General features: G+C 32.7%; 1 protein-coding gene across 5 annotated transcripts; it reads right to left on the bottom strand.

Moving 5' to 3' along the window:
- Nucleotides 1-658: 658 nt before the first annotated feature.
- LOC145098882 (disease resistance protein RUN1-like) lies at nucleotides 659-10,662 on the bottom strand. 5 transcript variants are annotated; one of them, XM_079036489.1, is made up of 8 exons: nucleotides 10,440-10,662; nucleotides 8,864-9,562; nucleotides 7,016-8,144; nucleotides 6,596-6,919; nucleotides 3,714-4,610; nucleotides 3,026-3,629; nucleotides 2,588-2,655; nucleotides 659-783 (listed from the first exon to the last, which is right to left on the bottom strand). In XM_079036489.1, exons 2-7 carry the CDS (start codon nucleotides 9,454-9,456, stop codon nucleotides 2,606-2,608), a joined length of 3,597 nt encoding a protein of 1,198 aa, XP_078892615.1. In that variant the 5' UTR covers nucleotides 9,457-9,562; nucleotides 10,440-10,662; the 3' UTR covers nucleotides 659-783; nucleotides 2,588-2,605. The 5 variants fall into 5 exon arrangements, with proteins under 5 accessions (XP_078892615.1, XP_078892608.1, XP_078892603.1 ...); XM_079036482.1 differs by lacking the exon at nucleotides 659-783 and adding an exon at nucleotides 1,716-2,018; XM_079036477.1 differs by lacking the exon at nucleotides 659-783 and adding an exon at nucleotides 1,970-2,108.
- Nucleotides 10,663-18,391: the final 7,729 nt, after the last annotated feature.

Genomic DNA, 18,391 nt, shown 5'->3' with positions numbered 1-18,391 from the left:
TATCTTCAGTTCATACATGCATCTAATCTCTCTTTATCAACATTTTCATGTGAAGAATCGGGCCTTGAAGATTCCCCCTTACCCTATGAATAAAGGAAAAGTAATTAATTTTGGAAGTTACGTAAGTATACACATATCTAATATAAAATGCTATGAAAATAGATATATAGTTACTTGGAAGAATATATATTATGTTACATTTTCTTGATTCAACAGACTTAATGCCATCTCATTACACCATAGTCGACTACGTTTCTACAGCTTCTTTGACTCTCAATCAACTACATCTCTTCCAAACTCTTGAAGCAATTTATGCATTCTTAACATGTTTGGTTGTTCCTATCCTAAGAAGGCATCTATCAATAAGATTCCTTAAAATCAAGCACTATACTTAAACAATTCTTTATCATTTCCAAAGGACAGTAGCTTGTTATCAACATAGAAAACCAACATAAATCTATTACAAATGGCAAATATATAGATCGTTTTCAATTGAATTTATGCATTATGCTTGTATATGAACTTGTTTACAGGTACACAATAACGGAAAATGAGAATAACTCTACAAGTGATTTTGACACATAATGTTTACACATGTTATGAATTGATGTGTAAGATTATTCAATGATTTCAATGTTACAAGCAAATGCTCCACTCGCTTTCAACATATTGCACAGTTCTAGTTGCTTGACCTGATCCTTGCTCTCATGAGTAAGGAGCAGAGCTTTGCTTGTTCCGGAACACGATAGACTTCTGGTACTCATTACATATGCAAGGAGAAAACTGTCAAGAAGTCAAATAGGAAAAAACAATGTCAATGACATAAAGTATCTCAAGTCTGTTACAGGTAATTTCTGTTATAAACGGACCCAAAAGGGTTGATATTGGTGCATGTTAGCTAGAATGGAGCCTAAATCTTGTATAAAGTACTAAGGAAGTTAGGGAGAGATTACTCTGATAAGAATTGAGAAACAAATTCAAATACTATTAGCTTAATGTTTGAAGAAAATCCACAATGGGGCTATGAAGGTTCGAGAGATTCAGAGGGATCTCCCACAATTGTTCCCCTGATAACTAGTGCTTCAACCTCATTCGAAGCCTCGAAGATTCTCTCAAACACCTATGCTAAACCGTCTAGAGGCCACATCAAACAACTTCAACACCGACTCAAACAGACCACAAAAACTTGGGATCAGTCTTTCACTGACTACATGCAATCCATCAAAACAATTGTAGATGAATTAAGACAAATTGATCCGAAGTTTTGTGGTCTGTTTGACTCGGTGTTGAAATTGTTTGATGTGGCCTCTAGACGGTTTAGCATAGGTGTTTGAGAGAATCTTCAAGGCTTTGAATGAGGTTGAAGCACTAGTTATCAGGGGAACAATTGTGGGAGAAAGGGTGCCTACAATTGCACCAAAAAGTAAGCGATCTTGGCGAAACCAGGCAGGATAGTCGGTGTGAGGAGTAGATTCACCATCGACAATAGTGGGTTTTGGAGGTAAATGAGTCGCGTCTTAGAACTTGTAGAGATCAAAGCCATAGAGGAGTGCTTCGATTTGAGTCTTCCAACTTATGTAGTTGGTGGGTAAGTGAAGGTGTTGAGAGTTGAAGAGAATTGACGACGGAGGCGGAAGAGTTGATATCAGTGGCCATGGATGCGACGGCTTAAGGGATTAATAGTTAAAGAAAAAGAGACCTTGACTGATACCATATAATTGAATCAGTAAAAATTGTATTTTCACATTGAACAGGAAATGTATACATATACATGGAAAGATCCGATTATATTGGATCTGTTACAACAAATATGGAAGACTAATTCTATCTTTATCTAATATTCAAACTACATAATAGCATGTGAATATAATATACATAAATAAAAGAAACCGGGTCCAGATTATGTGTTTATAGGTTAAACCCATCATTGACTTAGCGGACACTGACACCATGTCTAAATGCACTTCTTCTTCTTCCCTTGACTCTTCCTCAATTCCATTTTCATCACCTCGCAGCACCTATAATGTTTTCACTTAGCTCAGCCTGAGTCATTCGTTTATAAGGGGAACGAGATACTTCTGTTGTATTAGACTTTTGGTCGTATCTTCCTGTTAGCCGGTGTTCATTCATGCTTGTTAGTGACCAAACAGGAAGAAGTTAAAGTTAATTACATAAAGTCAGTCCCTCAAATGTCAAATCTATTGGAGGGAATTTATGTTATTAAATGACTTGAGTAATGAAGGATTGTTACTAGTGAATGTTAGTTAGAATGGAGGCTCAGTCAAGTATTAAGTGAGGAAGTTAGGAAGAGTATCATTCTTTTTCTCACTATGAACTTGTAATTCAAATTGGAAGAGAATTCACCTCTCGAAAGTTAGCTTAGTGAAATAAAACAAAAATTTTGGTTTTTGATATGAGCCTCGACTACCTTTTTATTAATGTCATTTTCAATCATCCTTGCAAGGTTAGAAGTCCTTTAATTTTGTTACATCCTAGACCAATATAAAGATATGATAGATAACATATTTGGATTTGTATGTCTTCTATTCATGTGACGAGAGAAAGATATGGGTGTCAAAAAGTATACCTCACGATCCGTGACCAATTATGTTGGCTTCCTTGGGGAAAAAGCTCTAAACCACTCTGTCTCTTGTACTGAAAACAGACAAAAAGTAATATGAAATATTATTATTCACAAACATCCACTAAGACAAAGTTATGGTCCCAATATATTTATGAAATCCAACATATCAAAAGACTTGATCAAATGTCATAGAAAATCGAACCATTTAGATGGATAAATACTTGGGACAACCCATCATGCATCTGGGTCAGATCCATTTTAAAATAGACTCTTATTTCGGAGGTCAAAGAAAATCAATATAAGACAGGTGGATTTGGGTTATATGATTCATTTATTTATAATAATTAGGTTATGATCCATCTATTTAAAGAACTTGAGTCATGTGTCATATCACTATTCATAAGGCACGACAATTACATATTTAACACAAATGACATCTACCTTGATAGCTGGAGCCCTCTCCAACCAATTTACGATGATATGGGAACAGATCAACGCCATACTCAAAAAACCGCTTGTTGTGTAGAATGCATTCTCCAGTTGTTGTTTGAAAAGGAGACAGATCTCCACCAATGATGTGATTCCATGACTTATAATAACCCAACACGTCTTCTTCTTCATCATCCATCTTGTCCCCATCATCATACACAAGACTCACCCCGCACTCCTTTATACGTTCTTCATACGGGTCTGTAACTCTAACAGTGATAGTAACATGGTCACCACCTTCCATCTCATTCATTCCAAACATCCAATGACTTAACACCACCCAACACTTTCGATTTATACAATATCTGTCCATAAAACGTTCGTATATCCATGCGTGATCCTTTGTTATATTACTAATTGTGATAATTGGTGAAGGAGGAGCTTGATCATCTAGAAATCGCAACATCTGCACATAGCAGAAGTTGAGTCCTCTAAGCTTGTTTGGAGTTGACGGGATGAAAAATGATATTGACGGGCCCAAGCATCTATCCCTAATCCAACTCGGCATCTCCTCTACCCCATACATTGTGCTGAATATTCCAAATTCATAAATCATCTGTCAAATACAACCACCTTAATGAACCACCATAATAGTTATATTATACATACTCAAATAAAGACATGGTTAACAACACAAAACCTGGATTTTTGATTCCCAAGAATTAGTCTCCACACGCCTTTTGTTAAGGAAGTCTATGTTAGTCCAGCCCAAGCTACATAATACGTTTTCCTCAACACCCCCCATTGGTTGGATTTTGAGCATCCCTTCAATTTCATATGACCAAGGTACAAAATCTATTGCATTTGATGATAACCGAAGTGGGGACATTTGTGGATCAAATACAACTTTTTCTATGACAGTTTCATCATACTCGTGACGAGAATTGAGCCACAACTTTTTTAGTGTACGTGGAGGATACACAACCGATTTCAATAAATCACAGTTCCTCATACCAAGTATCTCAAGACTAGGAAGGGTTCTCAAACAATCCGGCATGGAAGCGATCGGATTTCCATCTAAATATAATTCCTTTAACATCGATAGGCAATTGAAGTCCATGGGAAAAGATTCAACGGACAACTTATTATTTGCAAGTGATAACCTTTGTAAAGAGCCCGGTAATGAAAGTGTGAAAGACTTCAAATCATTTGGTATATCACCCACAAAGGAGGAGGAAGAGGTTCTTGTGTTTATGCCACTGTACATTTCGGGTGACTTTATATCCCTATTCACAATTCGAGATTCCCCGAAGTTACAACCATCTAGCAACACTGTTTTAACCTTCTTTAACATGTGTATGCTTCTTGGAAGTTTTTCAAGCTTGTTGCAGTAGCTTAGATCAATGAGGACAAGCTCAACACATTGCTCAATTGATTCGCAAACCTCAAGCAAACCAATGCAATTTCTAAGTATTAATGTCTCAAGTGCAGGGAGTTGGTCAAAGTCACCAAGACTACGAAGTTCTTTACAGAAACTTAAATTAAGAATCTTCAATGCCCTAAGCAACCTTATTTCTTTTAAGCATGGTCCATCCAACTATAGAAAGGGAAATAAGTTAGATTAGTAGTGAATTTCATCAACTAGACATGGAAAATAATAAAGAGAAAACTGCAAAATCAGATAGCTTTTGTAGAATTGCTCCCTGCCAAACTTTATTTTTTGTGTATTTAATATACAAAACCTAAAATAACTAATATGCCCTCTAAATAATTTTTTTTTTTTTTGAAAAAAAAATCATTTAAACTTTTTTTATCATTTCAAAAATGATTTAATCCCTGCCAAACACCCCACCCCCCACTCTCTATCTCTCCCTTTCAGACCATAAACCACACCGCCCTACCACCACCGTTCACAGCTCACTCACTCACTCAACGGTGATCAAATCCCATCTTCGGTGTGCCTTATATGGTTGACAATACTGAATTGCCATCACCATCATGAACCCTAGCTTCTGCCCTCATCTCTTAAAGTTCAACCTGTCACCACCAATTTGACGTTTTCTCCATGCATTTCAGGATGAACCTGACTTGGAGTTTTCTTACTTAACACAGAAAAGAGAGAATGGGGAAAGGAGATGTAGCACTGGTGGTTGGAGGTGATGGAAAAACACAAGTCCTAGTCGAGTACTACAGTGAAAACGGAGCCATGGTCCCCATTCGTGTCCACACCATTGTCATCTCCACCCAACATGATGAGGCTGCAACTAATGATGAAGTCGTAGCTGATCTCGAGGAACAAGTGATCTCTCCACCACACCCAACTTATCCTCCATTCTTATTTCTTCCACTCCTGGCCACCAGTTTCATCCCTAACCCCCTGTTTTGGTCCTTATATTACTCGTAAAGTTTGTAAGGAAATTGGAAAACCAAGAAGATCAGTGTATTTCCTTCTTTGGTGGGTCACAATATCAGTTTGTGTGTGCTTGTGTAATAGACAAGGATAGCTATGGTGACGAGGTCGGTGGAGGTGTGGCGATTTATGTCTTGATTCAGAAGGGAAATATGAGGTGTGTGGCGTACTTACATTAAGAGAGAAATGAGTTGTTTGTGATTATAAATAAACCACGTGCAACACTTGCTTTTCACAGCTGTTTGTTTTTTAAAAGACTTTTGAAATAGAAACTGTTGTAGGACGCATGATTGGACCCTCCTCTTCAAACTACTTCTCACTTTACTCTAAGTTATATTCTTCAACATAGATTTGTTTTAATTTTTCCAGCATGTTTATTATTTTAATAATATTATATGAAGGATATTATAAATAATTCTAGTATACTTAACATAATTTCAAAACCTTTTGGTAAATTTCATATAAATAATTTTTTGTGTTATATTTTTTATAATCAAATATTAATAATTTTAAATTATAAAGTTGATTACTAAAATTATCAAATCTATTGAAGCTAACATAAGAAATAACCATTGTCTTGCAAAATTTACCAAAATGAACATGTTGTTGGCTAAATTAAAATTTTATTTATTGTTATTTAGTAATTATTATGTTTAATTATTTTATATAAACGTCTTTAAAAATTATATCATCACAATGATGTTTATATTATATCTACATATGATTAAAACTAAATAAAATGTTGATTTTGAATTATTGTATAGTTAATTCAGTTTGTTTAAGCAGCATGGAGACATTAAAAAACAAACTTCTTGCAGTTTGTAGACGTTTGGTCCACCTCTTCTGTTGTAAAGGGTTGTAGATGTTTTCTGCACTCTGCAGACTACAAACATTTTAGACTTGAAAAAACAAACATCATAGAGAGAGAATGGGTGGAGTCGGCCCAATTGTTTTATGATTATATAATACTAAATAGAGACTTAAAAAATATAAAAATTATATTACGTGGGTATAATAGTCTTTTCAAGTATGACAATTATCAAATCCACAAAAACTGTTTAATTTTAGACCACTAGTGCTAGTTGAAAATTTTCTTGACTAAAACCAAAGAAAAATTAGAAACCTCACAGTCCATTTTGTAGTTTTCTTGATGATAAATAAAGATAAGTTACCTTTTTCCTCTTTTGAAGTCGTTGTGGATTACTATAACAGCCGACAAATGATTCAATATTGCTATATGACATGTCAAGAGCAACAAGATTCTCCATAGGTAAGTCTGAAGGTATAGACTTTAAACAGAACCCATGCATAAACAAGCCTTTTAATTCATCCGGAAATTTCTCATAAGAGCCATTCATGTGAACATAATTAAGTTGCAGTAGCATCAAATTATCCATCTTGCTTAATGCATCTGTGTTCAGCTCAAATGATTCACCCAACTTCTCTTTCTCAAGCATGCGCATGTCAAGTGCAAGGCCTACAATATTTCCCTTACCCTAAGAAGAACATAATGCAAAATAAATAAATAAATAATTAGACAATTGAAAATATTTTGGATATGTACACTACTAAAAGCATACATGACCTATTACCTGTTTTTGTTTTAACACTTTGAATGACTCTTTATGACACCATAATCGACTTCGCTTCCATGGCTTGTCAAATGATTCTTTTTTTACTTCGAATCTTCCCATCTCTTGAACCAACTGATGCATCTCGAATTCATTATTCCATCCGATACTAAGAAGGAATCTGTCAATGAGATTCGTGATTCCAGCTCTTGTGTTTATATCACATGCGTTTAATATTGTTTGAGTAACATATCTATCTATTCCAACAAAAAAACAAGCAATATGCTTAAACAACTCCTTATCATTGTTAGATGGCAATGAATGAAAGCTCATTCTCAAGATATTATTTACACAAGAATCTGTTTCTTTCTTTAGCCCTTCTACGCACCCTTCCCAGTAAGCTACATCTCGATTATGTAGAGACTTGCCCAAAACTTCAAGCGCCAACGGATGTCCTTGACAGTACTTAACAAGCTTATCTGACACCTCTTCATAACCATCCTTTGGATGTTTGCACATGAATGCATGAAAACACAAAAGTTGTTCTGATTCGATCCAATTTAAGCCTTCAAGGATGTATTTTGCATGCTTGGGTTTAAATTTTGTTTTGAATAGTGCACAACTCTCTGTCAACCATGTGTCCTTTGTTGTTATAATGATTTTGCTTCCAGGATGAAAACCTTTGCTTCCAAGTAATGCATCCAATTGATCAAGACTATCGATATCATCAAGAACTAGAAACACCCTTTTACGTGCTAATAGATTCTCTATTTTTGAGGTGTATATTGAAACATCATGAATTTGAATTGAATTTGTTTTTAAAAGGTCATTGCAAATTTGTTTTTGTAAATCAAGCAACCCATTAAACTTTCCATCACATCTCCTACTTATATCTTCAATATAGCTGCTTGTGGGGAAGTCACGACAATGCAACCCATAGACATATTTGGCTAAAGATGTCTTCCCGATCCCGCCCATACCCAAAATAGTAAGTATGTCTGTCGTATGTGAGGATCCATCTTTCAACCATGAAGTGACAAAGTTACTATGATTGTCCATCCCAATAAGGAATGGTTGAGCACTCCTTAAAGATACATGTAATCGACGGTAGATGTCTTTCACAATTTCTTCAATAAACTTTGTCTCAAACCTGAAACTTAACTTAATAAGAACTTCAAAACACAATTCATAAAACTAACAATCAAGATTTGTAGATTTAGTGTATCCAAATATCAAAAACAAAATTCTATTATAGCTATTATTTTTAATTAGGTTCTTCACATTAAGAACCATATTGTATTTGCATCTAACCATATAAGCATCTAATGTGTAACGTCATACAATTTATGTATGATAAGATCAAAGCTACGAATGCAATACAAGACCATGAAACTTAACTATAAATGTGGTGCGTCTGAAAAAAGTGCCAGTTATAGATTATTTTTTATTTTAAGATGTGCACGGGTAAGAGAACTTACTTATTATAAAAGATGATAGCTATGTTTGAAGGTGGTATGGTATAGTTATAAGTAGATGCATAGCAAACACTTCAAAAGTGTTTTTAGTAGAAGCATATTAAAATAAATGAATGGTTTATCCAAATGGACTAACTTATGATAAAAAACTAAATGCATAACAAATGTGTAAAAATTATCATAATGGTTAATCTATCTATATGAACTGATTTCTGAGATCAGATAACATATATTCAGTTTTCTGCATCTTCTGTATCCTAATACATGAAATAAATGCCTATTTGATTATATTGAGAAACGTATTGAAATAGATGGGGGAGAATATGATATTGACTTTCATGCTTTGACTAAACAAAATAAAGGATTATGTAAATATCAGTAAGAAAGTGGTTACCTTCCTTTTACATCAATTCCTTTTAAATTAGCAACTTCTGTAAGAGCTTTATTCCATCGGTCCATCTTTTGAGCCCATTGACTTCTTTTATTTACATCTGTCTCTGCCTCCATTGTGCGTTTATGCTTAGCCATTGCATCTCCAAAGCTACCTTTCTGCTTCCTGACATGGGTAGGCTCCACACAATAAAATATAGGGATAACAATATGGTTGGATGTCATACGTTGCTCAAGAATCAGCTCCAATTCATCCAGACACCATGTTGAAGTAGCGTAATTCTCAGACAACACGATAATAGAACCCCGAGATGCCTTAATTGCAGTCTCCAATTCCGGTTTAAGATCTTCCCCTGTTTCAATCTCTTCTTCATCAACCAAGAAGGTGTTGATATTGGCCTCTACAAGTGCCTCATAAAGGTAGTTGGTGAAATTAAGACGAGTGTCCAGACCTCTAAAACTTAAAAATATGTCATATCTATGACCAACAATTGATGAACCATGGCCACGAATTGATGAACTATGACCATGAGTTGATGAAGAAGATGAAGATCCTTCTGAGAGTTTAGGATTCACGAGTTCAGAGAGAACAACCATTATCAGTAAGCTCTTAAAATACTCCACGCATTATCGGTTATGAAAGTTGGGTTTCACCGGCTTTCCTCACTTGTTCTTCAATGTCAGTATCCCCTACATAATGCCTCTACACAAAGTCCAAAATATTAATATGAACTCTAACTGTATTAATACGCCATATTTTATCCCCAAACTTGGAGTTTCGAGTTGATTTTGGATCTACATAATGCCTAGATATGTATTTGTGCTTTTTAAGCCTTGATTTGATTTTTCTGTTTAAATGTCATTCCATAGCTTAATTAGTGCTAGTTTTGTGTGCAAGAGACATATGAGCATTAAGAATGTGCATCTAAACACTGGAAAAGGAAGACAACAGAAGCTGCTAGTTGCTGATGTGTTTGAAACACAAAGAGTAGCTGATGTGTTTTCTTATATCAAGCAGAAACAGGCTGATAAAATCATTGCAACAGCAGCCTTGTTGCAGTAGCAATTATGTGAAAAAATAAAACCAATCCTTTAACCAACATATATAGAGCTAAGCATTGATATAGAATAACCATCACATTTCCATGTAATTAAATTGGTTAACATTTTTGGTGCAAGAAAATATTGAACCAATTTATTCTATTAACCAAAAATGTCTCTATCTTGATTTGATTAACCCACATAAATATCCCTACTATTGTCTAAAAGTCAAATAAGTAAACCTCAAACAAATTAATCAACACCAAATGCCATTCTCAAAGCAAATACAAGATCAACTATTACCTCCCATATAAGGAATTGCAAAACATACAGGCAATTTCAAGCTTTCACTAGATATCGAAAAACATTTAAAATATCTAAATACACACAAAAAGAACAAATAGGTTTCTTCACATGGTATCCAGAATTAGCATGAACAATCCACAAGATCTAGTATCAACATACATCTAAAAGGCTTCGAGTATGAATAATGGGCTTGTTCTAAATGATATGTTATTAAACGAACAAGTCATAATCACCTGCCTAAAGAACGACAAATAGACCTGAAAGGGCGAAGATATATAGAGAAAGAACTTCCGGCGAGGAGGCCGAGAAAGATGAAGAGTGAAGAAGTAGAATCAACGGCGGTAGCGGGCAGGGAAACAGCGAGTCAACGGAAATGGAGGGAGACGACGACAGAGAAAAGTCAACGTGGCTCTTTCTACAACCGGTGCTATATGGCTACAAATTATCTTCGGTTTAAAATCAAATATCTATATCACAAAGGCATATATATAGATTAATTAAGTATTAAATTATTTTATTTTATTATTATATATTAAAAGCAATTGACATTAAGATTCGTATAGTTTTATAGTGTTAGACTTTTTTGTTATTTTACGGACATAAAGTATAGTTTTAGCTTTAGATTTTATATTTTAGCCACAAAATTTTGCTATTTTACGATTTGGCTACAAAAAAAAATTATTTAATAATTTGGGCATAAAGCTTTCTTATATTGGCAGATTTGATCCCTAGATTTTTGCACATTCACACTTTTCATCTCTTACTTTGTCAAATGTCTTTTTCCTTTAACTTTATAAAATATCATTTTACCCCTTCAAATTAGAAGACTGACATAGTTTTAGGGTTTTAGACTTTAGCCACAAAATTTTGTTATTTTACACATTGGCCACAAAACTTTGTTAGACTTTGACCACAAAGTTTGCCTATATTGTCAAATTTAGTCCCTAGACTTTCATACTTTCACATTTTCCATATTTTACTTTGTCAAATGTCATTTTGTACCATCTACCCCCCCCCCCCTCCCCTCTTAAATTTTAACATCGATAATTTTCACTTTGTACCATCTAACCCCCTCCCCTCTTACATAGAAAATAAATTACAAGAACGGTCCTTATAATTTATAAAATAGGTTTATGTGTAGAATTATATTATAGAAATGGCTCATATGTTTAAAAAAAATTTAAAAATACCCCTTCCTAATAACAAATTTACAAAAGTGAGGTTCGGTCTCTACATGGAAAATATATTATTAAAAAAGACTTTGTAATTTACAAAAGTGAGGTTCCGTACCCACACGGGTACATGTGTTTAAAAATAATACAAAATGGCCCATTCCTAATACAAAGTTTACAGCTTACTCTCCCCCGCAAAGTGGGAGTAATCTTAGTTATTTAAATTATAAACATAGTTTAAAACTAATAAATATTTAAAACATGTTTATTTTATTTTAAATTATTTATAGACATGTTTAATTTTTGAATTTTGTTATAAACTAGAAGGTGATTCGCGCTTCGTGGCGGTCTGATTTTTTTTCATGTTTACATATTTCGGTGTTTTTTTTGTTTTTTCTTGTTTGTTGTTTCTATTTTGTATGTGTATGATGTTTTGAGGAAAGTAGGGTCGTATAGTAGAAAATCGAAGCTGGGGGACTAAAAGCGCAATTCCACAAACTAATGTGGCAAAAACGTGAGTTGTCGTATTTGGTAAATGTCATGGACCAAAAGTGACAAACTCTTGAAACCTTTGTGGCTAGCATTAAAGAATATCAAAGTTGGAGGTGCAAAAGTTCTAACTCCGCAAACTAATGTGGTAAAAAGTTTAAGTTGGACCAAAAGTGGCAAAATGTTGAAACTTTTGTGTCAAAACTTTGAAAATTTGATGAGGGGCCAAAAGTAGCAAAGTATTGAAAATTTTGTAAATTTTGTGGCACAACATTAAAAAATAGAAAATATATTATTTTATGTGATATAATTGTATATATTGTTATTATGATTTTATAATTAATAATAGTTTATAGTTGTATATTTATGATGCTTTTTTTGGTTTTCCCTTTTTTTCATTCCTTCTATTTTTTTATTGTCTGTGTAATTTATCTAAATTTTTATAAATTTCTTATATTGAAACTAATATTAATTTTTATTCAAAAACCAACAAGTATAAAGTATAAAGATTTATCTATGACATAAAGTCGTATCGTAAGATATATTTTGTAATTATTGGTTTACCCTTCGAAATGATCATCATAGAGAAATGTTAAACTCCAATATATATTGTGATGTATGGGACACATTAAGACTTTAGGATAAGCCGATTAGGATTTGGTATCATTAGACTAAGACTAAGACATGAGTTAAAAGTAAAAAAACTATAATTTGGTATTCCATACAAAAAATAGAACAATATGAGTCATGTACTTGCTCCTAATCATAGTGTGCAAAAGATATGAGTGTCTTCCTAAGAATATGACATGATGACCTAATACTAAGACCAACCTTTGTTAATGAGACAAATAGTAACTTTTTCTATCAAAAAAGAACAATGTGATATAGAGACTCGTTCCTGATATCTCATCTCTACATAATACATTAAATGTCCTTTTAACCAAAACCTTACGTCCTTGTATTACATTAAATTGATGCCCTGTGCAACAAAAGTTGCAATCTATAATCCCACCTAAAAAAGTGGAAGACGGTAGGATATGAATTCACTTTCGATCTCTCATTTATATAAGAGACGTGAATGTCATCATAAATAATATGGTTAACGACTTTATACTACATTTGGCGTGCATTAAATCAAAACTTGATGGACATAAAAGTAAAAATAAAAGATATGAATGTATTTCAATTCTAATTACCAAAAAAAAAAACCCTCTATAAGTACCCCTTCTTTTCCAATTTCACCCCAATGTGATTTTTTTGTCTTTTGTTGTTTTTTTTTTCTTAATTTTGTTCTTTTTTTGTTTTTAATTCTTTTTTATTTTATATTTTAATCTTATTATTATTATTATTATTATAAATATTGATAACTGTCTAAAATTCGGATAATATTTTAAAATCCTAACGACATTATAAACTCAGATGACATTATAAAATTCCAAAGGTTGTATAAAATGGAACAAAAGCAAAGTTTGTTTTTATTTATTATGAATATTAATTGGTTTGGTATTACAATTACATGGTGCGTTATGCGGATTGAAAGCATTTAATCGAGCACTATACAATGTTTCTCATGCAGCCAAATGTTCTGATTTGTATGTACGGAGAATCCTAAACATCAGGCATTAGATATGATCCTTGTAAATCAACCATTACATAATGGTTAGGGTGAACATGGACGATAACGACATATGCAAGATTTGGTATGTCATGTGGGCCATATCGATGTTGGAACCACATTGAAGAACCTTATTTGCTTAGATAAATAACGATAACACCATATCTATTATCAATGAGTATAGCAGTATCTGGCATAACCAACCAATACTCTAATACCGCAAAACCCGATCCAGAGTAATTCAACGAGTGACTTATGTGGTTTAAAAAATCAACATCACCATAAATCATAGCGTACTCTTGATAGTGTGATAATAACTTGTTGTATAGATCATACCTAATTTGAATCCAATCATGTTCACTATGACCGAGAGCAACCGCTATAGACCCAAATCCACAATTTCCATTTCCTTGGACATTTGTAATGTTCCTGACGTATGGATGAAATTGATGTGGAATTTCATTCATAAGTGGGCTTGAAATATAAAATGGTTGATCTTGGTTAAAATATGAGTTGGACATTGAAGGTTCTCAAAACGAGTATGTGCTAAATGGTTGATCTTGGTTAAAGTAAGAGTTTGACATTGAAGGTTCTTGAAACGAGTACGTATTATGCCTCTTTGGTTCCAATTTAAGTCAAGTTCACTGGTATCTATATTATATGTTCTATTCATAGAAAAACTACATCTACGAGTATTGGTAGGGGTGGGCGTTGGTATGAGTGGGGTGTTGTGGTCTACATTTTTGGACTTTTGTTTGCTCAATCGTGGATGTCCACGAGTATTTTTATGAACATTTGAATAAACAAGTAAATTGTTAGCATATTATTATACAAATTAATATATTAAAGAAAATAGTACATGGATCAACAACTGTAGTTGTTGATAGTGAAAATATGTCCCACAATTTTCTGACGTAACTACGTTTCCGTTCATTTGACTGTTCAACGTAGCTTTCTTTTTAACAATTTAACGCCTTCTTCGAAACCAAAATTAGCATCATCAGTAACATTGTCATCGATTAAATCAAGCTTACGCCAAAGTTTATCAATAAACAATAATGGTATCGGTTGGTTTGCATGTGAGTAAATTGCAATTTCGTGGGTACAAGGTAACCCATAACTATGGCGCCATTGGCACCACAATCGTCCTCAGTTATTTGGTGTGCATCAATCCACTCCAACTCTTGTTAGATTTTTTCCAACGCATCGTGTTAGACATTTCCACACAAATCTTTAAAATGGGGTATGTTGTATCGATGCATCAACTTAGTTCGATTTGTTTCTAAAATATCTTTTATCATTGTGTGTTGTGATGCCACTACCTTTTCTATGCGATTTTAAATTTTATCTAAGTTAGAATGTTGTGTCTGTAAGAATTTTTTCAACTTCGCATGTTGGCTCTCAACTCTATTGTTAGTATGGTTGTGAAAGTTCAAAACTTAGTTAGTCCAAGCGGATACATATTTTTCTTAATTTGTATTTATCCAACTTGACTCGATTGAGATAATCAAGAACTTAGTTAATACCTAGATGATATGTCTCTCTTAATTCAAGTTTTGCATAATTTCTCAAATATGTTACCAATGTTGATGAGTTTAACTAAAGTATCCCAATCTCTTAAAAAGGAATTCCACTCAGCATCTGTCTTGTAATGTCCTCTGCAAGATGGTTAACTATATCATTTGCACGATGGTTAAATATATATCCTTTTGAATGCAAATATCCAAAAACAACTTGCATTTGACTCGGGTCTCCAGGCTCATCCATTCGAAGTTTGTAACACGTATAAACTATTTTTACTATAGAAACATTTTTAGAATTTTGTCTCTTCAGCGTCAATAGAATATCCCATGTGGGGACATTGTTTATCTTTATTTCTTCAACCATTTTTTATTCATTTGGGGTTAACCGCTTTGCATATGGGTGACTCTTCATATACATTGCAGGTTCATTATTATGTTCATCATTTTTAACCTTTAACCTCCAAACATCATCTGATTTATAGTAACAAGAAAAAATTTCGAATGTACAATTTGTTTTTCTAAACCCTATATTTTTTGGTGGACGTCTCCAGACCTCTAGGTACACTACTCCGATCACACATAAAAATAATTTTTGAAACATATATACTTCCTTCTATCATTCTTCTTTTAATAACAAACACATATCCAAGAGACTGTGTCGTTTCTTGCACCGACTCCGTTAAATTTTCACGATTGCTAAACTCCTAACAAATATAAATATATACTTGGTCAGTTTAAAAAAATTTCACTAAAAATATAACATATAACAGCTTACGAATAAACTAAAATTATCCATCAACAATACATAACAAGTTAGTTTGAAAACTTCTCATAAGAATGAATGATTGACAATTTCGTGAATGTTAATTTGAACTGAATTGAACAAATATTTAATTGAATTGAATCGAACGAATCATTTATATAATGTATAAAGTTAAAGTTATGTCAAATCAGTTTCTAATAAAGAAAATGTTAAAGTTAAAGATAAATATAAAGATAAATCAAATTAAATCAATAATAATAATAATAATAATAAATAAAAAGAGAGATTGTTTATGAAAATGTGATGGACCGATAGACGAAAAGTAAGTTTTTTTATCCAATATAAAATTGTATTTGCATTTGTAGTATAATTCTAATATGAAAAGTAAGTTTTCTTTTTAATAATAATAATAGTAATAACAATAATAAGTAAGCTTTTTTATCTGATATGAAAATATCATACATAAAAAGTTTTATGAATGAAAGAAATTACATTTTCCATATGAAATTGCATTTGTAGTGTAATTCCAAAAAAAAAAATAAGTTTTGATTTTTTTTAAATAATAAGAACATTCTAATAAATAAAAGAAAAAACAACAATAAATAAATAACAAAAAATGATATCAAATTAAATATTGATTAGATTAAGGTTATCCGATAAAAATAATAAAAGGATAACCCAATAACCTTAAAAAACTTATCTAAACCCAATGGAGCCTCATATAACATGAGTTTTTCATTAAATAATCATTTGTGAGGGGGTGTTTTAACATTTTAACCATGAAAATCAAAGTTTTGTAGAATGACCACGGGTTCCGTAGAAGGGGCTCTACGGAACCCATTTACCCTCTATGGAAACAAGAACATCACTGAGGAATTAAGTGGCGGGGTTAATATTGTAAATTCACTAAAAAATAACGTTCCTTACTTCCTTCGCTGCAGAACCGTAAACCGGGTTTCGTTTGGGGGAGGTTTTTGCAGAAGACAAAGATGAATTAGGAAGATGAGATTGTTGCATCGCTGGACCAAGGATTGAACAAAAGAGAAATGGTGAGGCGATCCCGGAAAGTGCAAGAATTACACAATGATGTCTTATCTAATGGGTATGGAACTCATGTAAGTGTTATCCTCATTTTGAAATTCTATGAAACCCTAATTAGCATTAGTAATGTCGATTTTTTATTCTAAAAATGTGTTATTGAATCAATATTATGTTGAGAATTATGTTCTGTAGGGTGTATGATATTTTAATAGATCATAAAAAGTTTGAAAATCTCGATTCTATCATTGTTACCCGAAGAACAATTCCTCAGAGGTGTGGTCCTAAAGAACAAATCTGCAGAGGACCTTTCTACGGATCTATATAGAGGCCTCTGCGGATTTTTTTTAAATTTTGTTTTTTTACGATTTTGAATTTGTTGTAAATGTGACTGAGATTGTGTTAATAAACAATGTTGTAGATGTGATTAGGATTGGGTAAATGTGATTACGATTTTTTATAACTATTTAAAATAACAATGTACTTTATTAAAATTATGTTAATTAGCTTAGTTTAGGTTAAATTTTATAACTACTTAAAGTAACAATGTACTTTACTAATTGATGAAATTTATGTTTTAAATTGTGTTACATAAATTGTCCCTCTTGCATAGTACATTGCTATATTGTTTAAAGGAATTTATCTTATATAGGTTAGATTAGGGTTATATTTGTAATTTCTAGCATTCTTTTTGCTTTCAGGTTTAATTTTATGTTATATAGCTTAGTCTAGGTTAAAATTTATACCTATTTAAAATAACAATGTGCTTTGATAAATTTATGTTATATAAATTAGCTTAGTTTAAAATTTATAACTATTTAAAATAATAATGTACTTTGATAAATGATGAAATTTATGTCTTAAATTCTGTTACACAAATTGTCCCTCTTGCATAGTACATTGCTATATCATTACACAATTGTATTGTTTCTGGTGGAAGCCCGTATTTCTTCAACTATATTTTTACAACAATAGACATGATATGAATCAAGGTAAACTCTACAAACTGCAAAGTCTATGGACTCGGACATATGACTTATGAAACCAACTACCGCACTATCACCTAAACATTCTTTCAGTCTCCTCATGAACCATACCCATAACTCATCATAGTTTATGGTTCCCAAAGCAAATGCTATGAGAAGGGGTTCATGATTTCCATCTAAAGTAACCGCAATGTACATGGATGTTATGTACGTCCCAATTAGAGGTACATGACCAAAGAATATGATTGGTATCATAGATGTGAGAAACGTATGAATCTGCAAGTAAAGATAAGAATATTAGCCACATAACAACTTCAAATAACAAAAAATTTAGTATATAAGGATTAAATACCACGCATCCGAATGCAACAAAACAAAATTAGAAATGATTGTACGAATCTTTCTTAATGCACTTGAAGGTGTTAGGATTGGTCCTTTGTAGATTATGAAAGAAAATTGGTAGGTTGGAGAAACGTTTTTTTAATACCTCATTGAATGAACTCATTTTCACAACTTTCGACAACTTTTACAAAATGAAAATGGTTGTCCAATTTAAATGAAATCCGTATTCATTATTCCACATACTTGTTTAGGAATCC

The sequence above is a fragment of the Lactuca serriola genome, chromosome 1 (genome assembly GCF_051521515.1).
Source record: "Lactuca serriola cultivar US96UC23 chromosome 1, Lser_US96UC23_V15, whole genome shotgun sequence".
Lineage (NCBI taxonomy): Eukaryota > Viridiplantae > Streptophyta > Magnoliopsida > Asterales > Asteraceae > Lactuca > Lactuca serriola.
Note: the sequence above shows the minus strand (reverse complement) of the source record. Positions and strands in the feature narration are given on the sequence as shown.